At 39.0% G+C, this 13,622-nt stretch overlaps 1 protein-coding gene and 1 long non-coding RNA gene across 6 annotated transcripts in view; one reads left to right on the top strand and one right to left on the bottom strand.

Annotated features, from left to right (window-relative positions):
• Positions 1 to 13,622, top strand: part of DMXL2 (Dmx like 2) — a 47,438-nt gene that overhangs the window by 14,670 nt on the left and 19,146 nt on the right. For all 5 annotated transcript variants that reach the window (XM_032122336.1, XM_032122339.1, XM_032122337.1 and 2 more), the window contains exons 10-22: positions 508 to 741; positions 858 to 1,135; positions 1,324 to 2,020; positions 3,684 to 3,805; positions 4,876 to 4,965; positions 6,346 to 6,463; positions 7,217 to 7,336; positions 7,801 to 8,028; positions 8,756 to 10,435; positions 10,985 to 11,095; positions 11,826 to 11,995; positions 12,556 to 12,653; positions 12,810 to 12,975. In XM_032122336.1, coding sequence (XP_031978227.1) covers positions 508 to 741; positions 858 to 1,135; positions 1,324 to 2,020; positions 3,684 to 3,805; positions 4,876 to 4,965; positions 6,346 to 6,463; positions 7,217 to 7,336; positions 7,801 to 8,028; positions 8,756 to 10,435; positions 10,985 to 11,095; positions 11,826 to 11,995; positions 12,556 to 12,653; positions 12,810 to 12,975 — 4,112 coding nt within the window. The remainder of the gene's footprint in view (positions 1 to 507; positions 742 to 857; positions 1,136 to 1,323; positions 2,021 to 3,683; positions 3,806 to 4,875; positions 4,966 to 6,345; positions 6,464 to 7,216; positions 7,337 to 7,800; positions 8,029 to 8,755; positions 10,436 to 10,984; positions 11,096 to 11,825; positions 11,996 to 12,555; positions 12,654 to 12,809; positions 12,976 to 13,622) is intronic.
• LOC116450214 lies at positions 3,872 to 6,866 on the bottom strand. The gene is made up of 3 exons (XR_004242711.1): positions 6,702 to 6,866; positions 5,739 to 5,889; positions 3,872 to 3,978 (listed from the first exon to the last, which is right to left on the bottom strand). It is a non-coding gene; the product is annotated as an uncharacterized LOC116450214 (long non-coding RNA).

Genomic DNA, 13,622 nt, shown 5'->3' with positions numbered 1-13,622 from the left:
GCCATGGTGTGTGATGAATAGAGTAATTGTATCCTACAGAATATGTAGTGATTGAAAAAAAAGCTGGACCACTGGTTTTTTTTGTAGGAAACCAGCTGCATTTTATAGAACAATACAGAACATTTTTAAAGAAAAATACTAAAGAGCAGTGACATACTTAATGTAAAGTCTGTACATGAAAGTCAACACGGCAATATATGGCACTGAGCAATTAGAACCATTGAGTATCATTTACCATTCACAGAAGAATAAGTTTTCATGTAAATTCATTGACCTTAAAATATCTTTGCTGTTTTTATTACAATTGGATGTAAAAACTTGATCTGCATCTTACCTTTTCTAATCTTGCAGGCACAAATTATGTTATACCTAAAATAAGTGAAAGGTGTGTGTACATACATATATGAATAAAAAGATGAGTGGTTAATATATAGCTTAATGTATAGCTGTATATATTTTTATATAGTTCAATATATAGCTTTTTTATTTGTTCAAAAATGCCCACAGATATTCCATCAGTGTTGGCTGGAACAGCTTTTAATACAGACGAAGGAAGTGGAGGCTTCGTTGTCCACTGGCTGAATAATAAAGAATTTCATTTTACGTCCTCTATTGAAGTATTCATGCAGCATCTAAGAAAAATTTCTGAACAACAACTAGAACAAGATTTTGATGTTGAAGCTGAAGAGGAAGAAGAAATGGAAGAAAAAGAGAAAGGCTTACATATGAAGTTAGATCATGGTTAGTAATCTGGGTAGTTCTGATCGGACAGTGCTACTAGCAGCTTGTGTTTTGAAAGGAAACTGATAGGGAGATCTTTGCAATGGATAAAATGGCACATTGCTTTTCTGTTGCAGATTTGTCTATAGACAGAGAATCAGAGACAGGGACCGGTACAGGCTCTTCAGAACATGAAGATGGAGAGAGAGAGGGAAGCCCCAAAGCATCTCTGCTAGCAGGCCCACGCCTGCCTCTTCCGACAGTTTTGTTAGACCGGAAAATTGACTTGCTCCTAACTGAATGGAACAGGAATCCAGATATGCTTTTTACTATCCACCCTGTCGATGGTACCTTTCTGGTGTGGCATGTGAAGTATTTAGATGAATACACTCCAGGCATCTTTCGACAAGTTCAGGTATGGTTTACTTGAAATGGTTTTATTATTTTTGGTATTAACAAACATTGTGTCCTCTGCTGTAGAGCTGAACATCGGTAGGAATTTCATTTTAAGTACTTCCTGTAAAACACCTAGCATTTATTCAGGCTGAAGCTGAGTTCATGTATTCTAAATTTTTTTTTTTTTTTTTTTTTTTTCCTTTTTAGGTTTCATTTTCTTCTAGGATTCCTGTCGCATTTCCATCTGGAGATGCTAGTTCCCTTAGCAAAAATATTATGATGTATGCCTGCCCTGTCTTTGTAAAAGACAACAGCAGTGCCGCACAGCAGAGGACGATGGACTTTCCAGATAAAACTCTAGCAAATAGAGGACCAAGCTTTGCCCAGGACAGTGAAAGTGTGAATATAATTTCTCCTGTGGTAATGATGATTTCCAAACATATAGATGGCTCTCTCAATCAGTGGGCAGTTACTTTTGCTGATAAATCAGCTTTCACTACTGTGCTAACTGTATCCCATAAGTTTAGGTACTGTGGACACCGCTTTCACCTCAATGATCTGGCCTGCCATTCTGTTTTACCACTGCTGCTGACATCTTCCCATCACAATGCCCTGTTAACTCCTGAGTCAGGCACTTCCTGGGACTCCGACAGGATAAACAGGATGATGGATCCTATGAAGCAAAAGAAAGGTTCTGCTAAGCAGCAACTTAAAAATGCAGCAACCCGTACATTCCATGACCCAAATGCAATCTATAGTGAGCTGATTCTGTGGCGAGTAGACCCCATAGGACCTTTATCCTACACTGGAGGAGTGTCTGAGTTGGCTCGAATTAACTCTCTTCACACCTCTGCTTTCTCTAATGTAGCCTGGCTTCCAACACTAATTCCCAGCTATTGCCTTGGTGAGTATACCTGGCATGTTTCCATACAGACTTAACACTGTGAGTTGTAGAACTAACTTGTTAAAATAAATTACTGTTTTATATGGAGTATATTTACATTAACTTTTCAAAGATTTCCTTACATTATGCAAATCAAGCAGTTTTACTTCATTTGTGGCTAAGCTCCTGCAAAACACTTGCTGTAGTCTGAGTGTGTCTGCAGTCCCTGTGGATGAGCTGACACCCAAGAACTCCTTTGTGTGAGCAAGCACTCCTTGCTCCCACAAGGTGATGCCTTTCCCCAGCGCTTCAGGCAGCTTCCTTGAGTGCTCTCTGCATTGATGTGGTGTTGCAAATGCAGGTGTGCTGATGGCTTAGGGGTGCTAGCCACATGCAGCTGCAGGGCCAGTGGGTTGAACAGAACTAGCATTTGGACCACTTGAGCATCAGAATTATTGGGGAAGATTTCCAGCAAAAATTGGCATTAACAGATTCCTTTGACATGCTGGCTAAAAACTGCTTAGAAGATCAAGAAACAATACTGAAATTCTTCAGACCACCAGAGGCTTACAAAAGCCCAGTTGGAACTCAGGATGTTTGTAAATACATAGACTACATTAAGTTTACAGAACTACAGGCAACACTTTCTCAGAGGTCAGACAGTACAAGATCTGATGTGTGATGTCCTTGGCCAGTTCTTCAGTTTTTGTTTTTAATTTTAGAGCTTCCCATTGCAGTTAAGAAAACTACTTCTACAATAGTTACTCAATCAGCCACACAGATACTTATTTTTTAATTATCACAAAGATGCTGTTATAGTAGCTGTCATCTTTGTGTACAGTACTGAATGCCATCTGTGCTGTGGGCGTAACATGAAATTTTATACAAATACCAGGTTATAAATACTTAGTATCTTTGATTTAAAGTAAAACAAATCCATTTTCTCTGCTTACATAGTCACATTCTGGGCTGTCTGTATCCCAACAAAGTGTTCTAAACAGAAATAATGAGCTGCATTCTTGTAGTTTAGAGGAAAATGTATATCAGAATAGAAAAATCTCCTGTCAAGCCTGCTGTATATACTGTTGAGAAGGAAAAAAAGACACTCTTACAATTTTTCGTATTTTATTCAGTACAGATCTATTTCTCCCTCCGCTTTTATATCTGCACTTTTAACTTCAGGGCAGAAGGGAATATTCTTAGAGGTTAATTTTATGCAAAGAGCCTAGAGACAGTAAACAAGGAAGAAAGCTATGGCTGAACAGTTTCCTCTTAGACTCCTGCTCTGAATTGTCTCTGACAACCTCAGAAATCTGGAGTTGGCTCTTCCAAGCAGTGCCCCAGAGGTGAGAGTGAATCAAACATCACCAGAGTATGGAATGGCAGCGTTCCCTTAGGTGTACTGCAGACTGGGGTTGGCATGTGTGAATCGTGTTGGAATTCAGCATAGATTATTGAACTTTTTTGAGGAGTTTTGGTTACATTCATGAACCAAATTCAGAAAGGGAATTATTTCAGAGTTCAAATGATGGTGTATTAAGGCACACATTTGCTTAGTTTTTTTGCTTCAGTGCTTTATGAAAATTATGTTTGAAGCATGTTCTTATACTGAGGATTGTAACAGACTACCTGATGCCATTGAATGCCATTTTTTTCTCCATGATTTTTTTGTGTCTTCTGTTAGGTACCTATTGCAACTCTGCTAGTGCTTGCTTTGTTGCATCAGATGGCAAAAACCTGAGGCTCTATCAAGCTGTTGTAGATGCACGAAAACTTCTGGATGAATTATCTGACCCTGAATCATCTGTAAGTTTTATGTAGCAATGGTTTGGTTTGAAACTATTAAAATAAAACTAACATAACTCACCTTTTCCCCCTTCCAGTGGTTTGTCTTCCTTTAGTTCTGTGTGATTTTTGTGCAATTCCGTGTATAGGATCTTATGCATTAGATCTTGCATAATTGTACGTTTTGCAGCTGTCTGTAAGCATTAGCAGAAAAAATGCAGCTATTATTACTAAAAGTGTCTGCACTGAACCAAAATTTCCCATACAAGTTTCCCTAACCTGCGGCAGGTGGGAAAAGGAAAAATAGCATTTCTTACTTAGTTTGTCCTCTCAGAAGAGGGGAGTCAAGAGTAAGAGGAAAGGTGAAAGCAGAAGAGCAAGACTGAGGTGTATCCACCTGAGTTACATCTATGTATGAGGAAGGGCAGAGATGGTGGGATATGAGGGAATCAGCTAAGGGACATATTAGCTTTTTTTTACAATGACCGATTTTTTCATTCTTTTTATCTTTCGTTTCTCTGGCATTAAGAAAAGTAAAGCCTGACTTTGTACTGTTATTGTATAAAGAAACACATCTTCCCTTTTTTCCCATTCTCCTGTTATTTTATAAACCATCCTGCAAGACAGGGCCTGTCAGTGTTCAGATCAGTCTGAGGAATCTGTTCTAGGAGCAATGACTGTGAACATTCCAGCAAAAATCAATAAAGCTTTCAGCTTGTATGTCAGCTGTACTGATTTTTTTTCCTACATGTTGTGACAAAACCTGAAGCTTGAAAAAGAAGTGAAACAGTATATTGTTTCTCATTGCACAGATACATTATGTGGTGTTATGCAAGGATAAATCTTTAAATTAGCAATATTTAGATTCCATAAAAACTGGTGTATCATCCCCACGAAGAGCTGCCGACTCACAGCAGTGCACATGGTTTGATAAACACATTATTCAGGAGTGCCAAAGTGACAACTGCAAGAACTCTGTTGCAGTTTGTGCCAACAAGAAAAATTGAAGCATCAGTTTATCATAAGCAACTGCAATTTTCTTCTGTCCAAAGGAAAAATATATTAATTCTACTCATTTTTCTCTGTTTCAGAAACTCATTGGGGAGGTGTTTAATATTGTGAGCCAGCAATCTACTGCTCGACCAGGATGCATCATTGAGCTCGATGCAATAACTAACAAAGTAAATAAGTGGTTAACTCTTTAAGGGTATCACATAAAGAAAGGTGTTTAATAACTTTGTTAATTAGCCTAATCTGTTGAAAAGAGGTAAAAGAGGTGACATTTCTCTATGGTGACAATGACTGCCTTGAATCTTTGTGAATATTGAGATACCTTGAGCATTTCACTAAGCCAGCTTTCTGTTAGCTGCTAAGAGCTCAAAGCTCGTTTTTAGAGTATATCTATGTTTTCTAAGCATAACTCATGATGAAAACAAAACTTTACTAAAGAATGGCTTCCAAGGTATCATAATTTAAAGGGAAATAAATCACAATCCCTTCAAACCCAACCAAACAAAAATAACATTAAAAGCCCAAACCTAACAAGTAGATCTAACTAGTAAGAATGATAGCCAAAATGTAAGAATGATAGCCAGGTACAACTTGAAGGTTTTTGTGCCTGTATTGAAAAAAAAAAATTGTATCTGTTAATTAACACAGCTGTACGTTTCAATCAATGAGCAGGTAGGATAATTAAACCTGTTCTTACTCAATTATTTTTTTTCATACATGTTCCAGTGCTGTTTTCTGTTAGCAGCCTGTGAAAACAGCGAGTTTTACCACTCTGAATTAGAAAACTGGGGTGGTTTGACATGTATAAATGAGTATTTCTCTATTGTCAATAAATTTCTGTGTCTTTTAAGTATCAATAGCATAGAATCTTCAAATTTAAGTTCAGATCTACAAAACATTTTCCTAGAATTTTTATAAATGAGTACAGGGAATAGTGTCTTACCTTGCTTCTCTGGGAAAAAGGTGTTTTGCAGCATGATAGCTTTGCCATCACTGTTATTTGGGGGACGTCTTTTTCCTTACCAGCAGGGAAGGATTTCACCATGAGCAGCCTTCTCTGTAGCAAGGTAGAGTTACCACAAAGAAATACGTTGCTGTCAGAAAAGACAGATGTTAAGATATCTGAGAGAAGGAAAATCTGTGATTTGTTCCCTTTTTTAGATTTCCCAAGCAATTAACTGCAGATATGTCTTCCCACTGAAGAGGGATAAAAGTCTGACAGTTTTTGCCACTGTCATTTATTCAACACCAAAGAAATAAAAATGAATCAGATACTAATTCATCTGCCAATAACTGCAGCAAAAGTGTTATTACAGAATTTGTCTATCCTGGTAGGCCTCGGTGAAATTATTGCAATATACAAATGATGAGTTCTAGAACAGGCTGTTCTTAATATGAAAGAAAAATATTGGGGTTTTCTGATGATAGTATTAAACTTAATAAAAGAAAGTGTTCTTCATTGGTAGCTAGATTGCACAGAGGAAATAATTGCATTAGTACCAAATTTTGCTATACTGTTCTGGAAGCATAACGACTGCTCAATGTTTCAGTGTGGCTCAAACACACAGTTGCTTCATGTCTTCCAAGAAGACTTCATTTTGGGATACAAACCACATAAGGAAGATGTGGAAGGGAAGGAAACTGAGATATTTTTCCAGCCATCACAAGGTATAGCATAAACTGTAACTAATATGAATTAAATAGGTACCAAAAAATGTTCTTAAGGAATACTAAAATCTATCTGGCATATGGTAATGTACTTTCAAATGAGAATCTGTGGAATTCAGTGAAATGGCTGTTGTGTATTGCTCATATGAATTGTTGCTAAATGGTGTTAAACAAAGACATTCTGGTTGCTTAGAGTGAAACAACTCAAATAACAAAGTGCATTTTTCGAAGTGCTTACGTTATATATCAAAATGTGAACAGAACAGAAGCACGTTTTCTGCATCAACAGGTAGTTCCAGGTGATGATGTCACTACGTCTGGCTTTCAGGTTAATGCAATGGAAAGTCACTGGGGAATTCAGTAGTAGACTTGAAACTTCAACAGAAAAAGGAAGAAAGCAGGCAGTTAGAAGAACCTTTATAATCTGGCAAAATAATTCAAACTGAATGGGAAGGCAAATATCTAATAAATTAGATTTGCCATTAATACTCAGATTTTCTGTAAGTCAGTATCTATTTTGTAGTTCTGTTGTCACGAGCAAACAAAATGTCAATTAAAGCATGCTACTAATGGTACTGTTTCAATATTTTGGTTTATAATCTTAACAATTTATTTTGAAGATGAAAATGGGGGTTTTATTGTCGATAGTTTTTAGAGAATCTTTTGTTACGGAAAAATTATTTAGGTTGAATATAAATTTCATTACCCTATGTGAATATATATGTTTATATGTATAATATATTTAAATTACAGGGTATCGTCCACCACCTTTCTCAGAGAAGTTCTTCCTGGTAGTAATTGAAAAAGATGGTAGTGGCTGTTCTGTTCTTCAAATGTGGCATCTTCATCTCAAATCTGTGCAAGCCTGTTTAGGTGAGTGAGTGATTGTAACTTTCTTAGAGAGACACATTTCTATCATATTACTTAAGATAAAACAAATTTTGGTGGTTTATTACAGAACAAATTGTGTCACCTTTGTCAAGCAGAAGCCTAAAAATCAAGAATCTTCAGAATAATACATGAATGCAATAGAAGCAGTAAAATTCTTACAAACATTGGTTGCATTCTATACCAATGACAATATAAAAATGTGTTGATAGAGTAATGCACTTAAGCAGTGGCTTCTTTATTTCAAACTATCAGTATTTCAGAATATTGTGGATGCCTTAAATGAATAGTCACAGTATGCAATAAAACTGACACAGCCTGCACACATCATATAATTATTTTCTGTGCAACTTGAGCTCTTGTAAAAACAAATAAATTTGATTATCAGATATTCATGCCTTGCCCTTATAAACAATATTTTAACGTTGTTGGCAAATTTTTTTACATAGCAAAACCAACTGAAGCATCTTTAGTAGATAATAAACTCAGTGTACCTGAGCAGAAGACTGTGGATTCTTCTCCAGATGTATCACCTGGCATAAGTCCCATTCCACGATCTTCATCGATTGCTAACCTTCAGACTGCTAGTAAACTCATTCTGAGCTCCAGACTTGTGTATAGCCAACCCCTGGATCTTCCTGTTGGTGTAGAAGTAGTAAGAGCAACTCCTTCAGCAGGTAACTTTAACATTTTTTTCTATACAGTTGGTCCACTGATTTATTTCCTAGTTTATAGGATTGTATCTCCCCAGCCTATAAGATTCTGATTTACTGATACAGGAAACACAGGACTGAAAAGGTGCTTTCAAATCATCATGCCCATGTCCTATTACTCTTCCATAAATATATGGAGTCCCCACAGGAAAGCTGTTCCTGAAACTTACTCCTCTAATAGTTGGAAATGTGACTTTTAGTCTTATTTATTAATGAACAGTTTACACTCACTTGCTCATTTGTCAGCATTCCTGTGTTTGGTATAGTGGGATTTTTTACCTGATGCACTTACACCTTCTTCTGATTGTCTTTCTGTCTCTCCTGTTATTTTTTTCCCTTTGCCTCTTAGATTTCCTTTTGGTAGGCTATATAAACCTAATCTTAACTTCCTTAATCTCATCTGGTTAGGGCTTTGAATTCCTGTCATTGTACTAACAGCCCTTCTCTGAATTAGTTCAGTTCCAGTTTATCTTCTTTGACTAGTGACCAGAAGTGCAGATGATAGATAATGTTCAAGCTGCAAGACTGTTACCAGCCCTAATATTATTTGCCCTTATCCAACTCCAAATCAAAAAAATAACACCAGGTTGTAAAGTTCTCTCGCAGTAGGTAGGCAGTGTTATGTCTGCCTTAATCATATAGGCATCCTACTGCCTATTACTAAAAGTAAATGTGTTTGTTCTGACTTCAGGTCACTTGAGTTCCTCATCAATCTACCCGGTCTGCCTCGCACCGTATTTGATAGTAACGTCCTGTTCGGACAACAGAGTGCGCTTCTGGAGATGCACTGTAGAGACAGACCTGAGCAGCAAAACTGAAGAGAAGGAAACGTACCACTGGAGAAAATGGCCTCTAATGAACGATGAAGGGGAAGACAACAGCAGTACAGTGAGCATAGTAGGAAGGCCAGTTGCTGTTAGCTGCTCTTACACAGGACGTCTTGCAGTAGCATACAAGCAACCCATACAGCATAATGGGTTTGTTTCCAAAGAATTTTCCATGCATGTTTGTATACTTGAGTGTGAGTCTACTGGAGGATCAGAGTGGGTTTTGGAACAGACAATTCATCTGGATGATTTAGTTAAGGTTGGAAGTGTACTTGACTCAAGGGTCAGTGTGGATAGTAATTTATTTGTTTACAGTAAGTCAGACGGTTTTTTGAATAAAGACAAGTACCTGGTGCCCAGTATCAAGCATTTGGTGCATTTGGACTGGGTTTCAAAAGAAGATGGCTCACATATACTGACAGTTGGAGTGGGTGCCAACATCTTCATGTACGGAAGGCTTTCGGGGATTGTAACAGATCAATCCAGCAGCAAGGAGGGAGTAGCTGTCATCACCTTGCCTCTAGGAGGGAGCATAAAACAAGGTGTGAAGTCAAAGTGGGTGTTGCTCAGGTCCATTGATTTGGTATCGTCTGTGGATGGCACTCCTTCCCTGCCTGTCTCTCTGTCCTGGGTGAGAGATGGAATACTGGTGGTGGGAATGGACTGTGAAATGCACGTTTATGCCCAGTGGAAACACGCCGTCAAGTTTGGTAATGGAGAAAGTGATGTTTTTACTTCTGAAGACTCAACAACACAAGATCCATTTAAAACAAGCGCAGTAGTGAAGAAGACCAGTGTAATTGATGGGGCAGGTATTGTGGATGATGTTTTTGGCACTCCAACTGTAATTCAGGATGGGGGCCTCTTTGAAGCTGCTCATGTTCTTTCACCTACTCTACCCCAGTATCATCCAACCCAGTTATTAGAACTGATGGACCTGGGTAAAGTTCGCCGAGCCAAAGCGATTCTGTCACATTTAGTTAAATGCATTGCAGGAGAAGTTGCAATAGTCAAAGACACAGAAGCTGGAGAAGGGACTGGTCCTAAGCGCCACCTTTCTCGCACCATCAGTGTGAGTGGCAGTACTGCCAAGGATACCATCACTGCAGGGAAAGATGGTACCCGAGACTACACAGAGATAGACTCAATTCCCCCACTGCCCCTCTATGCACTGCTTGCTGCAGATCAGGATGCCACCTATGTTTCTGACGAAGCTTCTAAAATACCTCAGGGCTCTGAAGACCATGCAAAGAGGAAAACAGAGGATCAGTACTCGGATCTGTTCCAGATTCAACCTGTTACAACCGAAGACTTTATAGATTTTGAGCCTGAAAAGAGGGAGAGTAAATCCAAAGTTATTAATCTGTCACAGTATGGGCCAACTTACTTTGGCCGAGAACACGCCAGTGTCCTTTCAAGCCACCTGATGCACTCAAGTCTGCCAGGCCTCACTCGACTGGAGCAGATGTTCCTTGTAGCTTTGGCAGACACTGTGGCCACGACAAGCACTGAGCTGGATGAGAACAGAGATAAGAATTACTCGGGTTAGTAACTGGCTTATTCTTGAATTGACATTCTTGTTCTTCTCAGCAAAGGTAAACTTAGTCCTTGGGTATTTTGGGATAACAAAGCTGAAAGCTAGCATCAGTTATTCAGGTTAGATACAGTAAAAAAGAAAAACAAATACAAGTGTCTGTGGGGTATGCCCAGCCACTGCCCTGGAGGGATGTCTGCTGAGATTGCATAATCGCCCAGCAGGACTCCCTGGAAAGGCAACCACTTCTTTAGTCACGGCGAGAAAAGTCAGACCCAGAATCCTCTAGGAGACCCTATGCAGATCCCTTGTAACCCATTGGCCTTTACCCCCTGTATCCCTATAAAAGCTAGCCCTCTGCCCCTGCAAGACGGAGATGCTCGCCCGTAGCTCCCCTTCGCCGGAGTATCTACTTGTAATTCATATGTAATAAATAACTTGTAGTTCAGGTTCTCAGCAAGCTTAGAAACATCCATTCCTCACACACTGTATATGATAACTTGTACATAGATCTACTGTGGTCAGCTGCCTGTTCAGAAGTGTACTTTATATTGCACAGGAAGAGATACCTTGGATGAATGTGGCCTGCGGTACTTGCTGGCCATGCGCTTGCACACCTGCCTGCTGACATCGCTGCCTCCCCTGTACCGTGTCCAGCTGCTTCACCAAGGTAACCCTCAGGGCAAGGATGGCTTCACTCACAGCATCTGCTTACCTTCGATTTATAACGTCATGTTTCTATTAGCTGCATGTTGATTGTCTATTCCATTAAGGCCATTATCTTGCAAAGGCTTGGTGTAGGCTTCCCTACATGCACTGTAAATAGCAAAAAAAGTATAGCTCAGAAGATTCTGACCTATCCAGTTTGAGGCATGAATAAATTCCCCAACCAGATAAAACACAGATTGTAATTCATTGTTTCTGCTGGGAGAATTAAGACATTTCCTTACATAAGCATGGATTTATCTTATCTTGAAGAATACTTTATTATTCACAGCAGGTTTTCTTTTTTTGCTCAATCTGAGTAAATGCTGTTGTGAAATACTGAAAATAAAAGAAGCTACCACCTAAGGAGTAGAGAGAAAGGTTTCTGACCCAGAATGGGTCTGTTTCTGTGATAACAGAATATTTTACCTTCATTTTTTCAACATATAGTTCTTGTGCATTTATGGATGGGGTACTGGAAAATGATGAAAGTACTGAGGAGAGGACCTCCGTAACAAGCAAAAAGATATTTCAGCTGTTCCTTCAACAGCCCTACTTCCTGTTGAGAGGATCGGTCTCTCTCAGATGTACCCAGCTCTTGGGCTGGAGATCCCACTTGGCATCCCTGACATACTGCATTTGCTTATTAACAACTCTTAGTCTTCTGGATTATGTTGGTTTATGTTATTGTTTAGGCCTGTCAACTTGCCATTTTGCATGGGCCTTCCATTCTGAGGCTGAGGAGGAGTTGATCAATATGATTCCTGCTATCCAGAAGGGAGACCCACAGTGGTCTGAACTGAGAGCTATGGGTATTGGTTGGTGGGTCAGGAATATCAACACTCTCCGAAGGTGCATCGAGAAGGTACATTTTACCAGTTACAGATTCTAGCTCCGTGCTCTTAGGTGTGCCTACTGTACAAAATTTCCAAGTCATTTAATGTAAGAATACATTTTTAAAACTTACAGCTTAATCAAAGAATCCAGGAGCAGTACAATTATCCTAGTACTCCAAATCAAATACAATTACATCAGAGTCCTATATAAAACCCAAACAGTGTTCATTCAAGAAATACTGTTGTTAGCTTAAGTATTTTTAAATAATGAATTGCCAGAGGAATTTCACCTAATAGTATGAGTTACTGTAGCAATTTTAAAGAAAATATTTTTATTTGCACACTCCTAATGTCCCACGGTGCTTGAGAGGGGTTGCTATTTGCAATAGTGCTGTTTTTCTGACTCTTAAAAGCATTTACAGTGTAGAGCTCTGTTACACAGGAATAAAACATCTTCTCAGAATTACTTTGCTGCTTTGTAGGGCTGATACAGTCTACCTGGCCATCCTCTGTGACAAAGAACACAGGTTATTTAGCTAAAAGCAGCTTTTATATTTTCATTGATAATAGTAGGCTTTGTTCACTACAGGTTGCAAAAGCTTCGTTCCAGAGGAACAATGATGCCTTAGATGCTGCACTTTTTTACCTTGCTATGAAGAAAAAGGCAGTGGTGTGGGGTCTGTTCAGGTGAGTTCTGCTAACTTTGATTAAATCTTAATTGAACCAGGAATGCAAAGCAGAACTCATTCAAGAGTAGAGTTTAATTTCAAGTAATGTTGTTCAAGTGACTGTATGCTAAGGTTACATAATAAATAGCTCTATACATTGCATTTCTTTATGCAGGTCCCAGCATGATGAAAAGATGACTGCCTTTTTCAGCCACAACTTCAATGAAGACCGATGGCGTAAAGCTGCTTTAAAAAATGCTTTTGCTTTGTTGGGAAAACAACGTTTTGAGCAGTCAGCTGCATTTTTCTTGCTAGCAGGTTCACTAAAAGATGCTATAGAGGTATCCGCTTTTGAGAAATTCAGTTTCAGATTCTCATTTGACCTGTGTTACTGCATCCTCACAGGCTGTTCTCTGATGAAGTTTCCACAAATTGTGGCAGCACAAATGGGATGGTATGTCCACACAGGACCCCCTTGTGCCCTGCAGACATACCATTTACCTCCACACTACTGTGAAAAGCAGCTTGGAAGCTGATTTGAAGGCCAGAATAATTGTTCAGATACACCATTCCTCAGTGGAAGCTCTCTTGGGAGTACTAGCTGTGACCCTTCTGGCCTCCAGCTATCCTGTGTGACCTACTGATACAACATTAAGTAAAAAAAGAAGTCAGAGTTCTCTTCTAAAGCAGCCCTGGGATCCCTTTTTAGTGGAGGCTACGATGCTGCTTGCCACAAGGGAGGTGGGAGCAGGATCATAAGCTAAGCAGTGTCTCTCAGGAGAGGATGGGAGTTAGGGAACCTTTAGTAGTCCTGCCTATTTGTTTACAGTATGTTTGTCTTCACTTGAAAATGTATTTTCCCTCAGAGGTGTAATTCTGCACATGATGATATGAAAAATACCTTACCAGTGATGTAATAACATTAAAGTGGAGGGTGCAATTATTCTACTAGATTAAAATAGGCATCTTTATCTTCTGCCATATTAAC

This window comes from Corvus moneduloides, chromosome 13 (assembly GCF_009650955.1).
Source record: "Corvus moneduloides isolate bCorMon1 chromosome 13, bCorMon1.pri, whole genome shotgun sequence".
Classification (NCBI taxonomy): domain Eukaryota; kingdom Metazoa; phylum Chordata; class Aves; order Passeriformes; family Corvidae; genus Corvus; species Corvus moneduloides.
The sequence above is the reverse complement of the archived record's forward strand: the minus strand, read 5'-3'. Positions and strand labels throughout refer to the sequence as shown.